Source organism: Salmo salar, chromosome 15, assembly GCF_965601325.2.
Source record: "Salmo salar chromosome 15, fSalSal1, whole genome shotgun sequence".
NCBI classification, from domain to species: Eukaryota; Metazoa; Chordata; class Actinopteri; order Salmoniformes; family Salmonidae; genus Salmo; species Salmo salar.
In genome coordinates this window covers 90,675,451-90,702,597 of record NC_138305.1, presented here as the reverse complement: position 1 = coordinate 90,702,597, position 27,147 = coordinate 90,675,451, and the positions used below count along the sequence as shown (strand labels likewise).

At 43.2% G+C, this 27,147-nt stretch overlaps 1 protein-coding gene across 11 annotated transcripts in view; it reads left to right on the top strand.

Moving 5' to 3' along the window:
• LOC106572387 (rap1 GTPase-activating protein 1) overlaps positions 1-27,147 on the top strand; it is an 89,028-nt gene that overhangs the window by 31,123 nt on the left and 30,758 nt on the right. For 8 of the 11 annotated variants that reach the window (XM_014146483.3, XM_014146486.3, XM_045696217.2 and 5 more), the window contains exon 3: positions 18,884-18,986. In XM_014146483.3, the coding sequence (XP_014001958.3) occupies positions 18,884-18,986 (103 nt within the window). Of the gene's footprint in view, positions 1-1,161; positions 1,281-13,918; positions 14,139-18,883; positions 18,987-27,147 lie in introns of those variants that run through there. The other 3 variants (XM_014146482.3, XM_045696216.2, XM_014146484.3) reach the window with 3 other exon arrangements.

Sequence of the window (27,147 nt, the reverse complement as noted above, 5' to 3'; positions counted from 1 at the left end):
GAGGCTGTTATAGCAGCAAAGGGGGGACCAACTCCTAATTAATGCCCATGATTTTGGAATGAGATGTTCGACGAGCAGGTGTCCACATACTTTTGGTCATGTAGTGTACATTCAGGTGAATGAAAAGTAAGGCTTTTGGCTCTCTACAGGGCATTCAGTTTGTGAGACACTAGTGAGACACTGGTAATATGATACGAACTTGAACAGTTTCACTTAAGAGGCAACAGAGTAAGCAAGATAAATGAGCCACTGAGAGAGATGACGAGCATGGGACACTGTCCCGCCCAATCGCTCTCCCTGCCTGCAGTCCCCCTCCCAGGTCCCGTTGCCACAGTAACTGCAGGCAGGCACTGCCTAACTGTTCTGCAGTGTTGGCAGGATAGGGTGGTGCTGATGCGCAGGCAAGGTGAGGCTGAGGCTCTGTTCTGATGCGGAGTGGACCTGGCACCGGCACTGCAGACACACAGACAGGAGCAGATGGAGCACACCTCTCCCTGGCTGTCCTGAAGGTTGAAGGGTAGCACTGGATGTCCTGGATGTCAGCCCGACCTCCATCCCTCTCTCTCTGGGTGACTGCACCAGGATAGTGCCTCTCTGCCTTGTCCCTGTGAGAGTACGCCCTCAGGACCCTCCATTCTCTGTCGGGTTGAGCCAGGCCTGCATTACTCAACACTACCTGGAACACAGGAGGAGTGGGAGTGGGACCGGCACTTCCTGACACTGGAGAGCACGTAATACAAGGATGGAGTCAGACAGTTCGGGAATACAGTGTTTTTTAAAATGTCTGTTTTAATACTTATTAGCTGAATGTAATTTAGTGGGCAATAGTAGCCTTGCGTTGGTCTGCGCAACCTCTTTCTCTGGGCTGAAGAATTCCTTGGTAGTCCGGATCAACCCTTGGAACAAAAAAGCATGGCCAACTGGGCGGAGCGGAGTTGAAAGTTGAATGACACATGCTGTACCTGGTATCAGCTATCCTCAAAGTCCTTTCTCAACGTCTCTCCAATGTGGAAAAAAAACGAATTGCTAACAAAGCCAAGGGGATCGTCTGGCTGCATTTACATTTCAGGCTTGGACAGAGGGCTTCCAGAAAGTTCTGTTTGTTTTGTAGGCCCACATAGAGGTCTTGTTGCAGGAAGCCAGCCTGCTGAAACAACACACAGTACAAGGTATTATAGAGAAGCCTAGTGCTCTATTACCCTCTAAACAAGGACAATAAAAGCACAAGACACCAACATGCCTTGCTCACCTTTCCGAATTGGAAGGCCCAAAAAATTCTGGTGAGTTTACCTTTTGTTTGTGCGATAGAAAGGAATTCTTCCATTGTTTTTGCATGTAGAAATAGCAAGGGCATTTGCTGTGCATAATCACATATTGATAAGGGTATTTGTTGACCCACTTCACTTGGGATAAGCCTGAAGACGCCAGATTATAATTCACCAAGTGCAGATAACCTTGTGTTCAGACCTTTGATTGGCCAATGGCAAACCATATCAGCAAATTGGAATTTGATTAGAAGCAGATGCTGCTAAAATGCTAGCGTGATTTTCTCTACTTCTTCATAATGGTGCCAGTTTTTATTTCTCAGGTAGATGGCTTACTTCCTACAACAGACATTTGGGATAAATGGCACTTTTGTTGATTTGCAATCTCCTCTGTGACCAGTCTGTTTCACCCTATCTGTCTTCCCTTTGAGTTATTTAGGTTAGTGCCTGGACCTACCTGAGACATTAGCATGAATACTGAGCTGTGCAGTAAAGACAGTTTGAGAGTGATTAGCTCCCCTCATGCTGTATGGGCTCATTAGCATTTACTGTGGAACCAGGATTCAGCCCTCTGTGTTTGCTCAATGTCATGTCATATACTGCATGGGACGGCTCAAGGCTTATAAGGGCTCAGGTCAATCTATATCACTATGAAGTGCAACCAAAATGTTTAGATCTGTTATGGACAAAGTGAGGTTGGTTTCACTTAGCTGTGTCTATTTTCTTCCTATATCCCTCTGCAATGTGAAAGTGTATGTAGAGTAGAGTGATTGCAAACACCCTGAAGGGAATGAGAAGTTAGATAAAGGACAGAGCCAGTCTGTGAACGATCTACTGTACATGCTTTCATCTCCCTTTATCATTCCTGCTACTACTGCTGGATTTAAATAATCCTCTGGGAAACACCTGTGAATAACTCACAAGATATTATCATGGTCATCCACATATTTACTTGTTGTCAGATAAGGTCTTAGTGTGAGCACTTGTGTCACAGAAACAGCTGGACCCCCTTTAACCTGTGGCTGTCTCTCTGAAAGCCTCTGAAAGGGTTAGCAGTAATTGGTTGGAATCCCATGTTGGTTGGTAAGCTGACAGGGGAGAAAGATGGAAGATAGAGAATGAAGGGAGGAAGATAGAGGATGAAGGGAGGAAGATGGAGGATGATAGAGGATGAAGGGAAGAAGATAGAGGATGAAGATAGGGGAGGAAGATAGAGGATGAAGGGAGAATGAATGGAGGAAAATGAAGGGATGAAGATGGAGGAAGATAAGGGATGAAGATGGAGGATGAAGGGAGGAAGATGGGGAGGAAGATGGAAGATGGAGAATGAAGGGAGGAAGATAGAGAATGAAGGGAGGAAGATGGAGGATGAAGGGAGAAAGATGGAAGATGGAGGATGAAGGAAGGAAGATAGGGGATGAAGGAAGGAAGATAGGGGATGAAGGGAGGAAGATAGGGGAGGAAGATGGAGGAAAATAGGGGAGGAAGATGGAGGATGAAGGGAAGAAGATGGAGGATGAAGGGAAGAAGATGGAGGATGAAGGGAAGAAGATGGAGGATGAAGGGAGGAGGATGAAGGATGAAGGAAGGAAGATGGAGGATGAAGGAAGGAAGTTGGAAGATAGGGAGGAAGATAGGGGATGAAGGGAGGAAGATAGGGGAGGAAGATGGAGGATGGAGGGAAGAAGATGGAAGATGGAGGATGAAGGGAGGAAGATGGAGGATGAAGGGAGGAAGATGGAGGATGAAGGGAGGAAGATGGAGGATGAAGGGATGAATATGGACGATGAAGGGTGGAAGATGGAGAGTGGAGTGCCTGAGGTGTTGTGTAAGAGGCTTCTCCCCCCTACCTCCCTCACCCTCCCTCCTAGACCACACTCCTCTCCTCCGTCCATGGAGCTAGGGATTAATGTGCCAGTCAGCCTGACATTGTGCAACTTCCTCTCCACTGTGACTCCATCCGTTAGACTAACTCCTCATGTGCTGGACCCTGAGCCTCAACCAGGGCCATCCATGCCTAAGCTCCCCCCAGAGAGACCTCACACAGGCAGGCTACTCCTGCAGATACACTCACTATAAATACAGACCGCAGGGCCCAAGGTTTACACAACCACAACCTCTCTCTCAAGGAAGGATATTGATTCTTGGAATCAGTTTTACAGGGGAACAAAATGTCATGCCCATTGTCAAATGATCTGTTTCAAAGTATGCTTAAATGAGCAGAAACCGCTAATTTGTTGAGGCATATTTCACAATATTACACTTCAGGCACGGTGGTTTAGAAAAGGGTGTTGTATGGGTGGTGTATGCTGTGACTTTGCCTGTGGTTGTATGCCCTCTAGTGGCCAAGTGTACCCTACCCAATGGATTCAGCCTCAAGCTTGAAAGTCTAAAAGATTTGCATTCAGGAAATTGATTTTGTCATTATGTTCTGTGAACACCCACTGCTGAACCCTCCCTCTGTTTAGGGTAAACTGATGTTAGAGATGTCATTGTGCATGCTCCTCTATTTGTGTACTCTCCAGGACCAGTGAAGAGGCCCAGCAGTCACTGAGTATGTAACCCAGGCTTACAGATGTAGGAATCTAATTTGATCACCCTCTTGCAGGAGAACTTTCCTGCAGTGCAAGACTTTTAAAATGTGTTGTGTATTTGATGTTTAAAAAGGCTTCCACTTTTTCAATTTTGGCCTTTTTCCTTACGAAAAATGTATTAACCACTACAAATATTTCCATGAATTATAATCCACATAATAATTCACATTTCCTGTTGCTGCAGGATTATTCTCCTGTTGTGGCAAACTGGTTCGAATTAAGATGTCACCTTGCATGTGCACACTCCTCTGTGCATGTAGCTAGCTGAGTTGTCTGGCTGGCAGAGAGCGGGGGACAGGGGGGAGAACACTGTCATACCCAATCAGCCAAGATGTTCTATCTGTGTCTCCTTCAGCCCGCTGTCTGTCCTGTCTGACTAAATATAGCAAGAGAGAAACAGGCTACCCCCCTGGTTCTATCTTCTCACAGACACACCAGTCCAAATACAGTCAATCACATTGATTTATAAAGCCCTTTTTACATCAGCTGATGTCACAAAGTGCTTATACAGAAACCCAGCCTAAAACTCCAAACAGCAAGCAACGCAGGTGTAGAAGCACAGTGGCTAAGAAAAGCTCCCTAGAAAGGCAAGGACCTAGTAAGAAACCTAGAGAGGAACCAGGCTCTGAGGGGTGGCCAGTCCTCTTCTTGCAGTGCCGGTGGAGATTATAAGAGTTCATGGTCATTAAGGCCAGATTGTTCTTCAATATGTTCAAAAGTTCATAGATGACCAGCAGGGTCAAATAATAATCCCAGTGGTTATACAGGGTGCAACAGTTAAGCACCTCAAGAGTAAATACATGTCAGTTGGATTTTCTTAAACGAACATTGAGGTCAAGACACCAGGTGTGGTAATCTTGACACAAAACTTTTGTTCTTTTCTCATTTGATATCGAGTTTGAATTTGTCACATTAGAAGAAGTCATTTGGTAGCCTTTTGGGCAGTTTAGTCTTATTTTCCCCTTAAAGCGGCAATCAGCAGTTGAAACAATAACAAAGGTATCCCTGCCTCTGTTTCAGCAAAAAGCTATGCGATGGGGCTGGAGAAATTATAGTTTTAACCAAGTATTGAATTGTGAGGCTATATAGTGTTTGTTTAAATATCCTTTATTTGGAGTAAAACAAATGTATATTTGGGGTTATGATGGGGTACGACAGTTGAACTAAGCTCATGAAGCATTTTATAAGTTATATTCTTCAAGAATATAACTTCAAGAATCAATGGGTGCATATCATTAATTTACAAGTCAAAAAATGTATTTAACAACTGCAGATTGCCCCTTTAATATTATTATCCTGTGTGTTAACATCTTTGAACATGTACACACTTCCTATATGATATTTTTACCTTTATTTAAACAGTGAGTCACCATTGAGACCTGGGTCTCTTTCACAAGGGAGCCCTGCACATCCAATTCATAGACAAATCAAATCTAAATGAGGTTATTAAGTAAGCTAAAATACAGTACAACAAGCAATCAAGAGAAACAGACACATTCCTCAGCAAATAGTTCCCCAATCAATATTTGTAATTGCCCAAGCGGCATCAGAGCGTCCAATTGCAGTGTATTTTGCAGTTGGTTCCAACAATGAGGAGATTTAAAACTGAAGACGGATTTACCTAATTCGGTGGAGACCCAAGGAACTTCAAGAGTTAACCAACCCTGTGAGCAGGTCTGGTATCTCATGTTTTTTTTTTTATAGTTGAACAACAAAGTTAGATAAGTTGGCTTTGCACATTAAGGTCCTTTAAGGATGAATCATCTGTGATGTGTGTGGATTGTTAAACAGCAATAGGATGTCCTTTGTGGGAAGGCTAGATACAGGAGAATTTGTGTTTTAAGCCAACAGAGGCCAGACACTGAGCTGAGGTTAGATGATTCCAGTACATTTTACACTCTACTTCCTGTTTAGAGGAGCTTTAAAGACATGCTCCAGTACTTTGGCGACTAAGAAAATATTTTTTAAACCTCCCACTTTGGGCTGGTTGTGTCAGTGTGTAGTTCATACATGCATAATCTATAAGCAGAATTACTGCCATACATTGCAGGGTGGGCCCAACAGCTCAGTGGACACAGCAGAGAGCGCAAGAGAGAGAGAGAGAGACCAATGACGTGATGCACATATCTGTACATATCTGCACATATGTGAAGTAGTACGCAATTTTCTGGGATCACTTTGTCTCGTGAGTGCTACTTTCAGAACTACTGGCTAAAAAGTATTCCAAAGTACTGGAGAATCTCTTTAAGTATCTACATGGGGATGTAATCCATTTTCCTGCACTGCGCTGCAGGGATTTTATCTTCCTATTTTGTTATTGTTATCTGATTGACTGACAGACAGCACTCAGTGATAACGAGGGAGGATCCAAGTTTCCTAGCAGAATAATACATCACAACAGAGAGATATAAGTGACTGTTTTTGTTCCCCACTATTGTTTAAAAGGCATCTTGGTGATTTCCCTAGGGTGTTATTTTCCAGGAATATCTGGGCAGGCAGGGAGGGAGTGAGGCAGCTGCAGTGAAAACATTGGGGATTGGGAATCTAAAGCTGCAAGAGAGAGGATATGGTTTATTGAGAATCACCTGCTCTTTTTAATGCATACTAATGATACAGGCAACTGTCAGCGGGAGGCAAAGGTAAATAAGGTGCATGTAGGATGCTGGTCTCACAACATTGCTCACAAATGGAATACTTTGCTTAGTCATTCAACATATCGAAAGAGCTAACATTTTGAAAGAGCAATAGTTTGTATTTTGTCTCCAACAGATTGTCATTGTTTCATGACTTACAAGTGGCCCCATTTGTATATATTTCAAAGCACAAGAGTCATGCTTCAAGCTTTCCCAGACTGTGCTATGTTTGCCATGGCAGCCAAACACTTTAACTCTTGATAAGGATTAAGGAACAACTAAGAGAACTGTTATCTTATCGTTAAATGACAGGCCAAATGGACCTTCCCAAATGGCTTTTGTTGAGGAACCAATTAAGAATGACTCTGTCAGACTAATCTGCCTTTTGACTGCGGTCCAATATTAGCAAGATCTGCTGTCTCTTAAGGCTAGAAGTAGTTTTCATTTGGAAGGGGAGATTATGGTCTTAAAACGCACTATGCTGCCAGAGGAGAATGTTGAGAATGATGCACTTTTAGTAGGATATGCAATTCATCATATCTGCCTAGAGGTGACCTGTGTGTCGCATTGCTCTGAGCGGATGGGATAGGACATAGCATGCTAGCGTGTGTGATGCCTGTGACACATGATGCCTGGCTCCGTGCAGGAAAAACACACGGAGAGACTAATACTATTGCACCCATGATGAGTACTTGAATTGTAATGTTTACGATAGAAAAAACTCATAAATGTGCATGCGCATCATCTTTTGAAACACACACACACACACACACACACACACACACACACACACACACACACACACACACACACACACACACACACACACACACACACACACACACACACACACACACACACACAGGAGACAGTGATGCATCACCTCAGCTCCCATCCCTCTGAAATTGTACCCATTCCGGCCAGCTCTATCCCACTGCCTGGGGGCCAGTGGCTGGGGTGGGTGTGAAGATTTCAAGGGCCCCTGAAGGGAGCAGGTGGATCTCAGTCCACAACACATATGGACTGCTCCTGTCTGTGGCTGTTAGAGGAAAAGGAAGGACAGGGTAGTACAGGAGTGACTGGTGGCAGCCAAACCAGACCAGAACAGACCGGACCAAAGCAGAGCAGGGCAGCAGGTGATGTTGTCATGTGACCTATTTAGAACAGATTAAGCCAGAGGCTGACTGAAAACATCTGAGCTCCTCATTGTCATGATGCTAATGTATTAGAGGAATGGGGGGAACATGGGGACCATGGAGGACATGCAGAACATCTGCTACATACAATTAAATGTATGTAGCAGATTTCCTCCTTATCTTTAAATATCAGTGGGATTTTTGGGGGGTTGTTGGTGTTTGATTGAAATGCTTGTTGACCCCTGGAGGGAATAAGGAATTAGAGATCATCTACAGTGATGCTGGACCAAATAGTGTAGTGTGGGCCGGCCATTCGTTGGTCCAATTCCTCCCGAGGTGATGCTGGAGCGTGTTACCTTTCCTGGGCTGGGATGTTCAGTCCCTCCTTCTCTCATTGACCTTTATTACACAACATTCATACATACTGTACATGATGTCCCATCTGTTCTCTCCTCCTCTCCTCACCTCCCTGGCCCCTTCACAGCAGGGTCATCTGGGCTGAGGGAGGGATGGGGGGGATGTAGTGACAGAGGGAGGGAGGGCTATCACACCACTCAAACCCCTAATCAACATCAATAGACCATCTGTTATCCCAGGCAGAGCAATATGAACACTGTAATAGTTCATCTATCAACTGTGATAGGTCACATTGATCACAGTGGAAGATGTAGAGAGCAGCTGACCTGCTCATTCCTTAAGTTTTATCAAAGCTTGAAGTGGTAAAATGTATCCAGTTTTTCCTGTGAGAAATACAGTATCTGCTGTTCCGGATATTTCTCAGCACATGTAAGTTCTCTATGAGAAAAGAGCAGCTGAGAGAGATTGAGCGTTGAGCAGCCCATCAGTTCTGTAATACTGAGCTCTGATTTGTTGGCATGTTTTCCATGCCTCAGATCCCGTGTGTGATGTGTCTGTGATGGGGTTGTACACCCCGGGCCAGGCCGGGCAGGCTGCTCTGGGGTCAACGGATGGTCACACGCAGCCAGCCACCCAGAGACAGATCTCACAGATCCATCCATCTAAGCAATATACTTCTTCCTGCCTCTCTCTGACACACCAGCAAATGAGACACGGAAAGCCAGAAGGTAACATAGTGGTTCCTTCATCTTCATCATAAATTGACAAACCTGCAGTGTGGCACATTTTTACATACATTCTGTCAATATTCATTTATACTTCCCCATACAATGAAGTGTGGTTCAGGATCAGGTATCTTGTTGTTGGTGCTCAGCCAACTGTGTACATATTCCAGAGGATGACTCAATCTGGCTGTGGGGAGCCAGCCAGTGCAGTGCTACTTCGCCTAAAGCCCAGAATGGCTGGCTGCTGCTGGAAGGAAGACATGAAGGAAGACAAGTCTGGCACAGACTTTTTAACCAAGTCTCAGTAATAATAAAAACGTACGTGTTGGTTTGAGAAGCCAGAATTACAATAAGATCCATTTTCACAATTAAAGTGGTGGAAAAAGTACCCAATTGTCATACTTAAGTAAATATACCTTAATAGAAATTGACTCAAGTAAAAGTGAAAGTCACCCAAGTATACTTAAGTATCAAAAGTAAAAGTAAAATTCAAATTATTTATATTAAGTAAAATCAGACAGCACCATTTTCTTTTTTTTATGTATTTTTATGGGCAGCCAGAGGAACACTCCAACACTCAGACATCATTTACACATAAAGCATTTGTGTTTAGTGAGTCCTCTGGATCAGAGGGAGAAGGGATGGCCAGGGATGTTCTCTTGATAAGTGCGTGAATTGGATCATTTTCCTGTCCTGCTAAGCATTCAAAATGTAACGAGTACTTTTGGGTGTCAGGGAAAATGTATGCAGTAAAAAGTACATTCTTTTTACATTAATGTAGTGAAGTAAAAATAAAAGACCCATCTTGTTGCACTTAGCGGGAATATCATTTGTTTTTCAAGAGGACAATGACCCAACACACCTCCAGACTGTAGCTCAGTTGGTAGAGCATGGTGTTTGCAACACCAGGGTTGTGGGTTCGATTCCCACGGGGGGCCAGCACAGAAAAAAAAAAAAAAAAACCATGTATGAAATGTATGCATTCACTACTGTAAGTCGCTCTGGATAAGAGCGTCTGCTAAATGACTCAAATGTAAATGTAAATGTAAGGGCTATTTGACCAAGAAGGAGAGTGATGGAGTGCTGCATCAGATGACCTGGCCTCCACAATCACCCAACCTCAACCCAATTGAGATGGTTTGGGATGAGTTGGACCGCAGAGTGCTCAGCATATGTGGGAACTCCTTCAAAGGGTGACTACTTTGAAGATTCTGAAATATAAAATATATTTAGGATTTGTTTAACCCTTTTTTGGTTACAACATGATTCCATATGTGTTATTTCATAGTTTTGATGTCTTCACTATTATTCTACAGTGTAGAAAGAAAAACCCTTGAATGAGTAGGTGTGTCCAAACTTTTGACTGGTACTGTATATGTACTGAGCGTGTCTGATGCTCAGCAAAAAAAGAAATGTCCCTTTTTCAGGATCCTGTCTTTCAAAGATAATTCGTAAAAATCATAATAATTTCACAACTTGTAAAGGGTTTAAATACTGTTTCCCATGCTTCTTCAATGAACCATAAACAATGAATGAACATGCACCTGTGGAACGGTCGTTAAGACACTAACAGCTTACAGGTAGGCAAGTAAGGTCACAGTTATGAAAACTTAGGACACTAAAGAGGCCTTTCTACTGACTCTGAATAACACCAAAAGAAAGATGCCCAGGGTCCCTGCTCATCTGCGTGAATATGCCTTAGGCATGCTGCAAGAAGGCATGAGGACTGCAGATGTGGCCAGGGCAATAAATTGCAATGTCCGTACTGTGAGACGCCTAAGACAGCGCTACAGGGAGACAGAACGGACAGCTGATCATCCTCGCAGTGGCAAACCACGTGTAACAACACCTGCACAGGATCGGTACATCCGAACATCACACCTGCGGGACAGGTACAGGATGGCAACAACAACTGCCCGAGTTACACCAGGAATGCAGTGCTCAGACTGTCCGCAATAGGCTGAGAGAGGCTGGACTGAGGGCTTGTAGGCCTGTTGTAAGGCAGGTCCTCACCAGACATCACCGGCAACAACGTTGCCTATGGGCACAAACCCACAGTCACTGGACCAGACAGGACTAGCAAAAAGTGCTCTGTACTGACGAGTCGCGGTTTTGTCTCATCAGGAGTGATGGTCGGATTTGCGATGACCCTCCAGCATGACAATGCCACCAGCCATACTACTCGTTCTGCTCGTTCTGTTCCCAACCCTCCTCCTCTCACTGCTGCTGACCTTTGCGGATTCTGCCGTTATGCTCGTGAAGTTGGCGGCAATAGGCTACACCAGGGGTTGGCAACCTTTTCCATTTGGAGTGCCAATTTATTTTACAATTGCATGCCAATTATGATTTTCATATGCACATTTCCGTGGAACAATTTCATTTATTTTACAATAGTCTGTATCTCAAAATCATTGTCATGTGGTTAATTGAAATTCTATCTAAATGAAAATGATGCAAATCTACATTGCGTCAAATATTATGGGCCCTCAGTTTCCCACACCAGTGAGCTCGGGACAGACACAGCTGTAGGCTATTTGTGCAAGGGATAAGAAGTAATCAGGTATTTTGTGACATGTTTCCCTTTGATGCCGAGTGGTAGACATACACTGAGGAACTATTGTCATTCTCAATGGATTCTATAAACACACTTTGTTTACTTGCTGTTTGAGGTGAAGAAAAAAATGACTTTTGTTTAGACAATCATAAATACTATTAGACATCCCCAAATGGGCATATTTATAGGCCCACATTAGCATGCAGACCAGGTAGCCTAGGCCTGCTTCTTTATGCGTAATCAGGTACGTGTCCTTATCCAACATTGACAGGTGTGCTCCAAACAAAAGACAATTAATAAATTGACAAAACTCGTAAATGAAATGAAATAAACCAAAACGTGTTTCTCACAAGTGTAGCATAGGTTGTGAACTCTGCAAACAAACTGTCCACTCTGACAATGAGAAGGGTAAACAACTGTAATAATAATATATTGAATGCATTAACAGAAATTTCTGTAACCAAACAAGCATTGTAGATAAGAAATGATGGGAATTAACCGTACCTGTTGGCCATTACTGGGGATATATGTTATGTGGAATTGATAGACACTAACAATCAAAGGGCAAACAATTCACACAATGAAGTTATGAAACAATGAATGCGAACGAAATGGCCGGAAAGAGACGTGCCTTTGTGCATCTTAGCCACACTCCCCTTCTTCTTGGACCATGGAATCCTCAATGAATATAATTATTTTACAACTGCTTGACTAAAGCAATCTCGGTTGTATTGACCAAACAATCGACCAGTCAAGTAAACAGGGTCAGCCCTAAGAGGGATGTTGTCGCCCGGTTGTTTTGATGTTGGCGATTACCTGCCTGGCATCGGGGTCTCCAGGACCAGAGCAGAGTCCTGGGGCCTGACAGTCCCGTTCCAGCGGTGCAAATCTTTTTACCAGGCGAGCGACTCCTCCAAGGCAGAAAAGACTCCCTCGGGCCCTTTCACCTAACCACATCTGCCCAGTATCTGTGGTGAAGTGGAGTCGATTGAGCCACCTGTTCTGAGAAGTGGGACAGATTGACTTCGACCAACTCTCCACCACCTTGGGCGAGAGAGATGTTCAGCGACGAGATATGTTTAGCCTGGGCTAGAGCTACATTGGTGAACTCACCAGTGAGAGTCTCCTTATTGTTCAGGTTAGCTGGGAAATGCCCCTCTGCAGCCGCCCGATATCATCCATCATCCGGTCACACAAAAGGCACATTTTCCAGACACCCCTGTTCCGTATGCTGTCTGTCCTTCTGGTTAGTGAACATCTCACAGCAGTAGCATTAGACACTCAATGGTTGGCCATTGATATCCATTGGATAGGAACAAAAAGAACAAAGTAGGCTAGCCACAGCTAGCAGCCCTATAGCTTAAAGTCCAGTAAGGCGGTGTGTTCTATGAATAGCTCAAATAGGCTACAAAAACAAACCTGTACAGGCCGTCGGTCGATACACTCAAGTAAGTAAAATATAAAATAGCCTATAAATTAGGATAAAATAGCTCACAGACGAGTTGAACTACTCGCTCCAAACAGAACTTGCGTCATCCCAGAATGCAATGCTGGGGAATATTATGATGGCACCTTGTGATCTTCCATCAGAGTGTGAAGGCCTTGAATGACGTAGAGACCATGTTGGTACAGTAGGTGAGGTTAGAGGTCAGAGAATAAGAGAGGAGAGGGAAAGAGAGAAACAACGAGGGTCCTCCCAACGCCAATTGAATAAGCTGGGCATTGTTAGAGCTGTTCATGCTGAATGGACAGTAAATCTTTTGTTCACTTTTATTCTGGTATTGGGAAGTAAATCTGTGAGGATTACTTTTTGTAATGATTACTACAATACACAATTTTAAAGCCTGTAATCCTTTATCTCTCCTAGCATACCAAACACTACTAGTAGGATGAATCCTACTCCTGCATGACTGTGCTTCAAGGCACACGTTTTAGTGAAAGCAGGTCCACTTGGTCCTTGACTCAGACTATGGGAAGAATAGAAAGGTCAGTGCACTCACTGGCAGACAGGTCAGACAGTTGATTAGTGTTCCTACGTACCTGAGGGGACAAACAAACATGCTTTAGGAGAAGAGAACATCGCCAGGGACATTAGGACTGGTGGGAGCGGAATATGGTTGGAGGACTTCAAAAGAAACGGACATTCAACATGTTCCAGTAATAGACAAAATATAAGCTTTTCCTTTTTATTGCAGGAGTGCAATCACTGATCATTTTAGTAATTAAAAGCTCCTCTGCTTGTAGCCTCTCACTCCACACTGTGGTACTGCAAGGCAGAGTATGTCTCCTCTAGTATTCTCTCTTACTGGAAGAATAACTATACAAACACACTCAATATATGAAGTACACTATTCAGTGTGTGTGGGTGGGTGTAGGTGTGTTGTTGGTTGGGGTTAGGTGTGTGGGTGCGTGGATGCGCGCATGCCTGTGTGTGTGCTTGTCTGCGTTTTTGCATGCGTCTGTCCCGTTGTCGGAGGAGACTCATCTGATTTGGTTGCCGGAGCAACCGGTCCTAGCTAGTGAGGCACGTTGTTTAATTAAGGTGAGGTGTATTCAGAGGAGAAGAGAACAAACCTCTAGAAAACTCAGAGCTGAGCGGCAGGCTTCACTCTCTCCCCTCTCTCTCTCTTTTATTTATTTCTCCCAGTCCCAGTATGGGCGGGGAGGGGCACTGTGTCAGAGAGGGAGGGAGAAAGGAGAAGAGAGCTAAGAGCATTGAGAGAGAGAAATAATGAGAAAGGGAGTGCGTGAGAGAGCAGGTGTGTGACAGGCAGAGGCAGAGAGTAGAGAGAGAGAGAGAGTCCTAGCCATCTGCTTTTTAACAGGTCTCTGATAAATGTATCCAGGAGCAACACTGCTCACAGCTGACACAGAGTGAGTAACTTACTTTGCTCTTATTTCTGTTTCATCATGTTTGTTCTGATAGTACCTACGGCTTTTACTTTATGACCCTCTGATTTCATTCTCTAGCATTATATATAGGTTGGATTTGTTATGCAATCTGTGTTGTGTTGTGGTGGCGGGGATGAAGCTGTGGCAGCTTAGTGCTTCCTGCAAACTGATATGCAGGAGTTTTACATAGAGGCACACAGCAGGCAGGCAGGCACACAGCAGGCAGGCACCAGGCAGGCAGGCAGGCAGGCACACAGCAGGCAGGCAGGCAGGCACCAGGCAGGCAGGCAGGCAGGCACCAGGCAGGCAGGCAGGCAGGCACCAGGCAGGCAGACAGGCAGGTGCGTGCACAGAGCATATGTAATGTGTAGGGATGGTACCAGTATAGCAATACGTTTTCCAGGGCAAAAATGAAAACATGAAAGAGACCTCTTTGGTCCTTTAAAAACCTGTTGTATGTAGAATATTGTGTGTTGTAGCTTGGAAAATAAATACATGTGACTCTGGATGAGAACATAATGATGTCTGTTTCCAACATTAGGGCTGTTTTCCTAATTAGGTGAAATCCGCTTTGTGTTTTGTTTCCTTGCCACGATACTAAGGAGTTTCATGATTCTGGTATGGTCGCGGCCCTAGTAAGGAGAGAGGAGAGGAGAGAGGAGTCTCCTCTACTGCTCTGATGTGATATCTTTGTTATTTATGTGCTCTGACAGTTTGTGCGTGGTGTGGGGTGCATGGTACAGTGTGTTCCCTCTCTCCTGATTCATGTCATTGGGGAAGAATGAGTCATCTATATTAGAACAATGCACACTTGCAATCACTCACTCACGCGTGAGTAAGTCGCTAATCTCTTTCCGGTCTTCTGACAGATCTTCTCTCTCTAAATTACACATTTAAATGAAATACATCCCACAACCACCTCCTCCTTAGGGAGTTAGTCTGCTGGCTGGTGTGTGTCACTCCAGCCCTGTCCATCCACTGTGTGTGTGTGTGTGTGTGTGTGTGTGTGTGTGTGTGTGTGTGTGTGTGTGTGTGTGTGTGTGTGTGTGTGTGTGTGTGTGTGTGTGTGTGTGTGTGTGTGTGTGTGTGTGTGTGTGTGTGTGCACTCCGGCCCCGTCCATACACAGTGTTTGTGTCAGGTCTAATTAGCTGTGTTGGGCGGCTGAAGTCCTGTCTTGATCTCTCATGAGACAGACTGGAGCTGCCTGCATGGCCTCATTGAATTCCACTAAAGACACACTGGTTTCAGCCTCCTCTCCTCAAGAGACTAATGTCAATCAGGAGGGTCTCTCTTTCAGTAAGATGACGAGAGCTGCTATATCAACCACTCAGACAGTCAGTCAGTCAGACAGTCAGTCAGTCAGTCAGACAGTCAGTCAGTCACTCAGTCAGACAGTCAGTCAGTCAGTCAGTCAGTCAGTCAGACAGTCAGTCACTCAGTCAGACAGTCAGTCAGACAGTCAGTCAGACAGTCAGTCAGACAGTCAGTCAGTCAGACAGTCAGTCAGACAGTCAGTCAGTCAGACAGTCAGTCAGACAGTCAGTCAGACAGTCAGCCTGCTCCGTATACCTTTTTAAGACTAAACCAACCACCAACCAACTAACCCATAGCTCTACTAACCATCATATTCATGAGAGAGAGAGAGAGAGAGAGAGAGAGAGAGAGAGATGTTTACACACACACCTAAATAATATTATTGGTATTGATCGCCTGTGTGCCATGAGTGTACAGTCTTATTGTAGGTTTGATTTGAGGTGTTATGATATGTCAGCTCTACGCACACCAGCGATTTTCAGATCTCCTATATGTTTGACATTTCCATTGATAAAAGATTACAGATGCTATTTGTTCAGTACAGTGCCTATACAGTGCATACATATACATTTATTGTAATAAACTTACATGACATACACAGGATGCTGTGAGGAAAGAGGTATGCTATATATTTTCAGTGTTGCTTTCTTGGATTTGTTATTGAATGTGACTGACTGTAACATCTATAGCAGTGGTGCTCCAGTACTATTTCTTGGATTTGTTATTGAATGTGACTGACTGTAACATCTATAACAGTGGTGCTCCAGTACTATTTCTTGGTTTTGTTATTGAATGTGACTGACTGTAACATCTATAACAGTGGTGCTCCAGTACTATTTCTTGGATTTGTTATTGAATGTGACTGACTGTAACATCTATAACAGTGGTGCTCCAGTACTATTTCTTGGTTTTGTTATTGAATGTGACTGACTGTAACATCTATAGCAGTGGTGCTCCAGTACTATTTCTTGGTTTTGTTATTGAATGTGACTGACTGTAACATCTATAGCAGTGGTACTCCAGTACTATTTGAGAAGGTCCAGTCACACACATTTCCTTGATGGCAAATTCTGGACTGTTCACTGTTCACACCCCTCTTGTTATCAAAGAGAAAAAAATGCAGTTTTATAGCTCATTTCCTGCAATTATTCACTTTTTGCCATGTCGTATGTGTGTTCATATGATCATGGGGTCTTGGCCAAAAGTATGTGGACACCTGCTCGTCGAACATCTTATTGCAAAATTACAGGCTTTAATATGGAGTTGGTCCCCCCTTTGCTGCTATATCAGTCTCCGCTCATCTGGGAAGACTTTCCTCTAGATGTTGGAACATTGCTGCATGGACATGCTTCCATTCAGCCTCGAGCATTAGTGAGGTCGGGCACTGATGTTGGGCAATTAGGCCTGGCTCGTAGTCGCCGTTCCAATTCATCCCAAAGGTGTTCGATGGGATTGAGGTCAGGGCTCTGTGCAGGCCAGTAAAATTCTTCCACACCGATCTCGACAAACCATTCCTGTGTGGACCTCGCTTTGTGCACGGGGGCATTGTCATGCTGAAACAGGAAAGGGCCTTCCCCAAACTGTTGCCACAAATTTGGAAGCACAGAATCATCTAGAATGTAATTGTATGCTTTAGCATTAAGATTTCCCTTCACTGGAACTAAGAGGCCTAGCTTGAACCATAAAAAACAGCCCCAGACCATTATTCCTCCTCCACCAAACTTTACAGTTGACACTATGCATTGGGGCAGGTAGTGTTCTCTGGTATACGCCAAACCCAGAATAGTCCGTTGGACTGCCAGATATGGAAGAACGATTCATCACTTCAGAGAACGCATTTCCACTGCTCCAGAGTCCAATGGCGGCAAGCTCTACACCACTCCAGCCGATGCTTGGCACTGCTCATGGTGATCTTAGGCAAACAGTTCTTGTGCTGATGTTGCTTCCATAGGCAATTTGGAACTCGGTAGTGAATGTTGCAACCGAGGACAGATGATTGTTACGCGCTTCAGCATTCGGCAGTCCCGTTCTGTGATTTTGTGTGGCCTACCACCTCGTGGCTGAGCCGTTGTTGCTCCTATACATTTCCACTTCACAATAACAGCATTTACAGTTCAATGGGACAGCTCTAGTAGGGCAGAAATTTGACAAACTGACTTGTTGGAAAGGTGGCATCCTATGACGGTGCCACGTTGAAAGTCGCTGAGCTCTTCAATAAGGCCATTCTAATGCCAATGTTTGTCTATGGAGATTGCATGGCTGTGTGCTCGATTTTATACACCTGTCAGTTCTGTTATACACCTGCCATGTTCTGTTATCATCTCCACCTGGCACAGCCAGAAGAGGACTGGCCACCCCTCATAGCCTGGTTCCTCTCTAGGTTTCTTCCTAGGTTCTGGCCTTTCTAGGGAGTTTTTCCTAGCCACCTTGCTTCTACACCTGCATTGCTTGCTGTTTGGGGTTTTAGGCTGGGTTTCTGTACAGCACTTTGTGACATCAGCTGATGTAAGAAGGGCTTTATAAATACATTTGATTGATTGTCAGCAACGGGTGTGGATGAAATAGCAGAATCCACTAATTTGAAGGGGTGTCCACATGCTTTTGTATATATAGTGTATGCGTATTGATGGATGTCAGCCCTATGACTTGATGTACTAGCAATATCATTGTATTCACTATAACTGTGTCATTGTGTTCCATCGGGATTTTGAATGTTCAATATTGTGTTTTATGCTCCTTTGCTGCAAAACCAATTGCTCTCTGGGACAAATAAAGTTTAAACTTGAACTTCATCTGGACACAGTGGGATTCAAAATCAGGGAGAAATGGCAATACATTTCCTGTATTCACCAGAAATGTTGACTGTAACATATTCTCGAGTCTCAAGCTTACCCTTGTGTGACTCGTCTAGTATTTGTATTGGTTTCTACAAGATATTGAAAGTCACCCTTTAGCTCAACTCTCATATCCCCAGAAACCTTATTTAGCCTGAAATGTAATACAATATATTTTCCTCCGGTCACTGAGTCATCATATCTATTATCTAATAATACCCTACTGCCAGAACAATAGAGGAAGGAAGTCAGAGCAGAAATGAGGAGAGTTAGAATGATATTGGATTACTCAGTCTCTTCATACTGCTCTTCAACCTCAGTCTACTGTTTACACCGTAGGCCATTGTTATGCTTCCCAGAATGGGCACCACGCTGCAGCCAGTGTTTCCTAAATAGCTGTGTATTGTGTTGTGTTGTGTTGTGTTGCAGTTGTAAAGGATTCTAACCCTAGAACCCTTAGGCATTCAGCCACATTGTTTATTCCCCTTCTCTCCCCTCATGACCTCAGTGTGATATGAGGGACTTATTCTGATCTGTCTGATGTTCATGTTTCTCTCTGTGTGTTTCTGTGTTTGTAGGAAACAAAATGGGGGTGATCCCCGGATCTCTACCACACTAGAGCCACCGCTGTTCCAGCCCCCGCTGTCCCCGCTCCTGTACACCGCTCCACCGTTCCTCAAGGTAAGAGGGGAGAGAGTGGATGGATGGAGAGGTTTGCGTTTGTGTGCTGTGGACACCCGTCCTCAGCTTACACTCCCCAGCATAACCTACACTCATTTACCCTATGTTCTCTGTGTCTGTACTCACCCTGTCGGTTCTGTCAGTTATGTCTGTCTGTACTCACCCTGTCTGTTATGTCTGTACTCACCATGTCTGTTATGTGTCTGTACTCACCATGTCTGTTATGTCTGTACTCACCCCGTCTATTCTGTCTGTACTCACCCTGTCAGTTCTGTCAGCTCTGTCAGCTCTGTCTGTCAGTTCTCACCCTGTCTGTTATGTCTGTCTGTACTCACCCTGTCTGTTATGTCTGTCTGTACTCACCCTGTCTGTTATGTCTGTCTGTACTCACCCTATCTGTTCTGTCTGTTCTCACCCTGTATGTTCTGTCTCTCTGTACTCACCCTGTCTGTTATGTCTGACTGTACTCACCCTATCTGTTCTGTCAGTTCTCACCCTGTCTGTTCTGTCATTTCTGTCTGTCTGTACTCACCCTGTCTGTTCTGTCATTTCTGTCTGTCTGTACTCACCCTGTCTGTTATATCTGACTGTACTCACCCTGTCTGTTCTGTCTGTTCTCACCCTGTATGTTCTGTCTCTCTGTACTCACCCTGTCTGTTCTGTCTGTTCTCACCCTGTATGTTCTGTCTCTCTGTACTCACCCTGTCTGTTCTGTCTGTCTGTACTCATACTGTCTGTTAAGTCTGGCTGCACTCACCCTGTCTGTCTGTACTCACCCTGTCTGTTATGTCTGTCTGTACTCACCCTGTCTGTTATGTCTGACTGTACTCACCCTGTCTGTTCTGTCTGTTCTCACCCTGTATGTTCTGTCTCTCTGTACTCACCCTGTATGTTATGTCTGACTGTACTCACCCTATCTGTTCTGTCTGTTCTCACCCTGTATGTTCTGTCTCTCTGTACTCACCCTGTCTGTTATGTCTGTCTGTACTCACCCTGTCTGTTATGTCTGACTGTACTCACCCTGTATGTTCTGTCTGTTCTCACCCTGTATGTTCTGTCTGTCTGTACTCACCCTGTCTGTTATGTCTGACTGTACTCACTCTGTCTGTTCTGTCTGTTCTCACCCTGTATGTTCTGTCTCTCTGTACTCACCCTGTCTGTTATGTCTGACTGTACTCACCCTATCTGTTATGTCTGACTGTACTCACCCTGTCTGTTCTGTCTGTTCTCACCCTGTATGTTCTGTCTCTCTGTACTCACCCTGTCTGTTCTGTCTGTCTGTACTCATACTGTCTGTTATGTCTGACTGTACTCACCCTGTCTGTTATGTCTGACTGTACTCACCCTGTATGTTCTGTCTCTCTGTTCTCACCCTGTCTGTTCTGTCTGTTCTCACCCTGTATGTTCTGTCTCTCTGTACTCACCCTGTCTGTTCTGTCTGTCTGTACTCATACTGTCTGTTATGTCTGGCTGCACTCACCCTGTCTGTCTGTACACACCCTGTCTGTTATGTCTGTCTGTACTCACTCTGTCTGTTCTGTCTGTTCTCACCCTGTATTTTCTGTCTCTCTGTACTCACCTTGTCTGTTATGTCTGTCTGTACTCACCCTGTCTGTCTGTACTCACCCTGTCTGTTCTGTCATTTCTGTCTGACTGTACTTACCCCGTCTGTTATGTCTGTCTGTACTCACCATGTCTGTTCTGTCTGTCTGTATTGACCCTGTGTAACCTAAGACTGTACTCACCCTGTCTGTTCTGTCTGTCTGCACTCACCCTGTGTAACATGAGACTGTACTCACCCTGTGTAACCTGAGACTGTACTCACCCTGTCTGTTCTGTTCTGTCTGTACTCACCCTGTGTAACATGAGACTGTACTCATACTGTCTGTTCTGTCTGTACTCACCCTGTCTGTTCTGTTCTGTCTGTACTCACCCTGTAACATGAGACTGTACTCACCCTGTCTGTTCTGTTCTGTCTGTACTCACCCTGTCTGTTCTGTTCTGTCTGTACTCACCCTGTCTGTTCTGTTCTGTCTGTACTCACCCTGTCTGTTCTGTCTGTACTCACCCTGTGTAACATGAAACTGTACTCACCCTGTGTAACATGAGACTGTACTCACCCTGTCTGTTCTGTTCTGTCTGTACTCACCATGTGTAACATGAGACTGTACTCACCCTGTCTGTTCTGTTCTGTCTGTACTCACCCTGTGTAACATGAGACTGTACTCACCCTGTGTAACATGAGACTGTACTCACCCTGTCTGTTCTGTTCTGTCTGTACTCACCCTGTCTGTTCTGTTCTGTCTGTACTGACCCTGTGTAACATGAGACTGTACTCATACTGTCTGTTCTGTCTGTACTCACCCCGTCTGTTCTGTTCTGTCTGTACTCACCCTGTGTAACATGAGACTGTACTCACCCTGTCTGTTCTGTCTGTACTCATCGTCTGTTCTGTTCTGTCTGTACTCACCCTGTGTAACATGAGACTGTACTCACCCTGTGTAACATGAGACTGTACTCACCCTGTGTAACATGAGACTGTACTCACCCTGTGTAACATGAGACTGTACTCACCCTGTGTAACATGAGACTGTACTCATACTGTCGGTCCTGTGTGTCTCTATTCTCTACCCTAAAGCCTGTCTGAATAATAGTCATTCTGAAGGTAAAATGACCCTGTCATGTAACCACAATGTGTCACCTACCTCACTAATGTACTACTATACTGCTTATGGCTTACAGTGACTTGGCAACCTAACTCTAAATTCATTCACAATTCAAATTGTGGCAATAGTACTTGTCATCAGCACCCATTTCCAAATGATCCATTTCAAAGAATATATACCTTTTGACAGGTCTTACTTCTGAACTGAAAGGCTAACTAATCTGTCTCGGATATTTTGGGAGGTATTAGATTAAAGGTATCTGAGCTTGGTGATTAAGATGATACAATCTTGATGATGTCAGTGAGGTTTAAGAGGATTCCCTACACTTAGAAAGGAAGGACTTACACTTGACTGGCTGAACAGAATAGAATGGTTAGAATGAGAAACAGATCAAGACAGAGTGTTTTTAGATTGGGTTATTTAACTTGAATCATTCACTTCCCTTGATAATCCAGCCAACACCCATGCAGAGTTCTTTGAGTAGGCCTTCCCCACATTAGACCTAAGTAGCAGACCAAGAGTAGAAGGATTGAATCTCGAGGAGGGGATGGATAGACGGTGTGAGAAGCAGGAAGTAGAGAGGGTGTCGTGGACGGTTTACCAGATCAAGAGTCAGCGAGCCTTGTGGTGAAATCAGGCCAATCCCTAATTATCCCCATCTGTGAAGGATTGGACCATTACAGTCATCTGTAGCATTACAATGAGAAGACCGTGTGTTAAAGGAATACCTGAGGATTTTAGTAATGAAGCCCTTTATCTACTTCCCCACAGTCAGATGAGCTTGTGGATACCATTTTTATGTCTCTGTGTCCAGTATAAAGGAGGCAGTTTCCTAGCCAATGCGAACTAGCATGGTATCCTCATTTCCAAAATCACTGACGTGTCTACCTTGGATCAGCCTCTCAGAATAGTACTAAAGACAAACAAGCAACCCAGAAAAGGATTAAAAACAGCCCATATTAACATACTGTATGTATTCTGAGAAACAAGGCTCATGGAATTGACAATTTACTAACATCAGAAAACATTCATATTCTGTCCATCTCTGAAGTATTCTTTTAAGGCATTGCCGAGAGATCGTAGGTTGTGCTTATTGATAGTTGTTGGAATGAGGGGTACTGTGAGGGTCAGAGCCCTCTGCAAAGGGCAGTCGTTCTTATGTGCACACACACACACACACACACACACACACACACACACACACACACACACACACACACACACACACACACACACACACACACACGGCGTCAAGGTCTGTCAGAGACTGCGTCACATGGCACATGACTCCTACCAACTTTAACTGAATAAAATAAATCAGACTTTTTTTCCAACCATAGAGATTAGATTAAATATGACCTGCTGCTTTCTCTTCTAAATGTCTCCACTCTTGCCAGCCTAATCTCGGGAGTTGATAGGCTTGAAGTCATAAACAGCGCAATGCTTGAAGCACAGCGAAGAACTGCTGGCAAATGCACGAAAGTGCTGTTTGAATGAATGCTTACTGTATATTAGCACATTGTTGCTCTGACTTCATGGAGGTACAGATAGTTTCACTTGACTTTGACGAAAGGTGATAAACACAGTGTAACATGCCATTGTAGCGACTGGCAGTTCTACTATAATTATTTCAGTTCTACTGTCAATTTCATAATTTCACAGACCAGGAACACTCATGCAAGCACAGTCCTCCCTGTCATAATAAGGTCAGAGGACATGGAAATTGTATTTTATCCCAGAGAAAGAGAAGTGAAATCAATGTAAGTAACCCAATCTATGTTCCTTTAACTTTTAGTTCCGACGGTATTGTCAGCAATAATCATATGCCCATAGAATGTCCACTGTTTGCAGTGAAACGGTCTGCTTTAGGAAGAAGCCTCTGTGGGCAGCCCACTCAGTACCATTGGCACAAATGTAAATGTCACTGACGTGTCTACCTTGGATCAGCCTCTCAGAATAGTACCAAAAACAAACAAGCAACTCAGAAAAGGATTAAAAACAGCCCATATTAACATACTGTATGTATTCTGAGAAACAAGGCTCATGAAATTGACAACTTACTAACATCAGAAAACATTCATATTTTGTTCATCTCTGAAACACACTTAGATCATTCCTTTGATGATGCAGTAGTATCTCTACATGGTTATAGCATTTACAGGAAAGATAGAAATGCAAATGGAGGAGATGTTGCTATATATGCCCAGAGTCATATTCCTGTTAGGCTGCAGAGGATCTCATGTCAGATGATGTAGAAGTAATATGGCTACAGGCTCATCTATTCTCGTAGGAAGTTGCTATAGACCAGCAAGTGCTAAAAGTCAGTATTTGGACTATATGTGTGTAATGCTCGATAATGTATGTAATATCAACAGATGGGTATATTTTCTGAGTGACCTAAATATTAACTGCTTGTCATCAAGATGTCCACTCAAAAAGAAGCTTCAAGCTGTAACCGATTCCAGCAATCTGGTTCAGGTTATCAGTCAACCTACCAGGATATTTACAGAAACAATAGGAACTAAATCACCCACGTGTATTGACCACATCTTTACTAATGCGGCTGGTCTAAAGTATTATCCACACCCATCGGATGTAGTGATTATAAGAACAAAGTTCCAAAGACTGGACTTAAAATTGTGTATAAGCGACCACACAAGAGGTTTTGCAATTATTCCTATGTCAAAGATGTGAAAAAGATTTGTTGGTGGGATGTGTGTAATGAGGAACAACCTGACGCTGCACTTGAACCATTTATGAAATTGCTTATTTTCCGCTTACTGATAGGCATGCGCCCATCAAGAAACGAACTGTTAGAACGGCCAAATCCCCATGGTTACATCTATGAAGGATGTCAGCCCTATGACTTGATGTACTAGTCCAAAAACTCATTGGCTAAAGAGGGATGAGGCAAAGGGAATAGCAGATAATTCTGACAACACAGCAGATTGGACAAACATTCAGTAAATTGTACAAAACAAAAAGAAGAAGAAACTATACTATGGTACAAAGATAAATGATATAAAGAATGATAGTAAAAAGCTCTGGAGTAACTTAAATGAAATTCTGGGCAAAAAAGCTAGCTCAGCTCCATCCTTCATATAGGCAGATGGTTTGTTCATAACAAAACCCTTTGATGTAGCCAACCACTTTAATAACTATTTTGTTGACAAGATTGGCAAACTTAGGCATGATGCAAACAACAAACGCTGTGCCTATTTATGCATAACGGACCAAATAATGAAAGACAAGCACTGTAGTTTTGAGTTCCGCAAAGTTGGTGTGGAAGAGGTGATTTTCTTCTATCTATTAATAAGGACAAGCCACCTGGTGCCGACAACCTGGATGGTAAATTGCTGAAGTTGGTAGCAGAATACATTGCAACTCCTGTTTGCCACATCTTCAATTTAAGCTTACAAGACGCTGTGTGCCCTCAGGCATGGAGGGAGGCAAAGGTCCTTCCGCTGCCCAACAATAGCAAAGCACTCTTTAGTGGTTCAAACAGCTGACCAATCAGCATGTTATCGGTGCTTAGCAAACGTTCAGGAAGAAATGTGTTTGACCAAATACAATGTTATTTTACAAAAAACGAATTAACAACAGACTTTCAGCGTACTTATAAGGAAGGGCACTCAACATGCTCGGCAATGACACTGATGATTGGCTGAAAGAAACTGAAAATCAGAAGATTGTGGGAGCTGTTCTGTTAGATTTCAGTGCAGCTTTTGATATCATTGATCATAACCTATTGCTGAAAAATCATCGGTGTCATGGACTTCCATCCTACCTATCTAATAGAACACAGAGGATTCTCTTTAATGGAAGCATTCGGTTGAGTCCATGTACCGCAGGGCAGCTGGCTTGGGCCATCATTGTTTTCTGTTTTTACTAATGACCTTCCACTGACCTTGAATAAAGCCTGTGTGTCTGTGTACGCTGATGACTCAACTGTACAGTACATACTCCAGCTAAGACAGTCAAATAAATAACTGACACTTAACATAGCGCTCCAGTCAGTTTTTGAACGGGTAAACAGCAACAGGCAGGTGCTAAATATCTCAAAAACTAAACCTCATCTAGATATATTACTGAATAATGTGACGATTGAGCAAGTTGAGGAGACTAAACTGCTCTATGTAACCCTAGATAGCAAGCTATCATGGTCAAAACATATAGACTCAATGGTTGCTAAAATGGGAAGAGATCTGTCCATGATAAGGCATTGCTCTACTTTCTTTACATCTAATCCACCAGATAGGTCGTGTAGGACCTAGTTTTGTCACACCTGGACTACTGCCCAGTTGTGTGGTCATGTGCGGCAAAGAAGGACATAGGAAAATTGTAGTTGGTACAGAACAGAGTAGCACGTATTGCACTTAGATGTACATGTAGGGCAAATGTCAGTGGTATGCATGTCAATCTCAAAGCTGGCTCAAAGTTGAGGAGAGATTGACTGCATCACTATTGGCCTTTGTGTGACTTGTTGATGGGTTAAAGGTACTGAACTGTCTGTTCAACTCTCTGCCACCCCAGGTAACTCAAGCTAGCAATAAAACCAGAATAAGAAAAATTATACAAGAACACTTTACAGCATGATGGTTATTTGCATATATTTTGTATTGTATTATGTGTAGTATTATGTAGTTCATTATGTATTGTATTATGTATTGTATTATGTAGTGTATTATGTAGTTCATTATGTATTGTATTATGTATTTTGTTATGTAGTGTAATGTATTATGTAGTGTATTATGTATTGCATTATGTATAGTATTATGTAGTGTATTATGTAGTGTATTATGTGTGGTATTATGTAGTTTATTATGTATAGTATTATGTATTGTATTATGTATTTTGTTATGTATTGTATTCATTATTGTCACATCCTGACCCTAGTAAGATGTCATTTTCTATAGTAGAGTAGGTCAGTGCGTGACAGGGGGTGTTTTCTATGTTTTCTATTTCTATGTTTTAGTTCTAGTTTTTCTATTTCTATGTTGGGGTTGTTTGGGTTAATCTCTAATTGGAGGCAGATGATCCTCGTTGCCTCTGATTGGAGATCATATTTAAGTAGGGGTTTTTCTTCCTGGGTTTTGTGGGTAGTAGTTTTCTGTTTAGTGTCACCTGACGGAACTGTTGTCGGTCGTTTTCTTGTTTTGTTAAAGTATATTCATTAAAAGTAAATATGAGCACTCTACACGCTGCGCCTTGGTCCCCTTTATACGACCCACGTTACAATTATTGTATTTTGTATTGTATTATGTAGTGTATTATGTAGTGTATTATGTCTGGTGTTATGTAGTTTATTATGTATTGTATTATGTAGTGTATTATGTCTGGTATTATGTCGTTTATTATGTATTGTATTATGTATTTTATTTATTGTATTATGTATTTGTATTATGTATTTTTATTATGTATTGTATTATGTAGTTTATTATGTGTGGTATTATGTAGTTTATAATGTATTATATTATATAGTGTAGTGTATTATG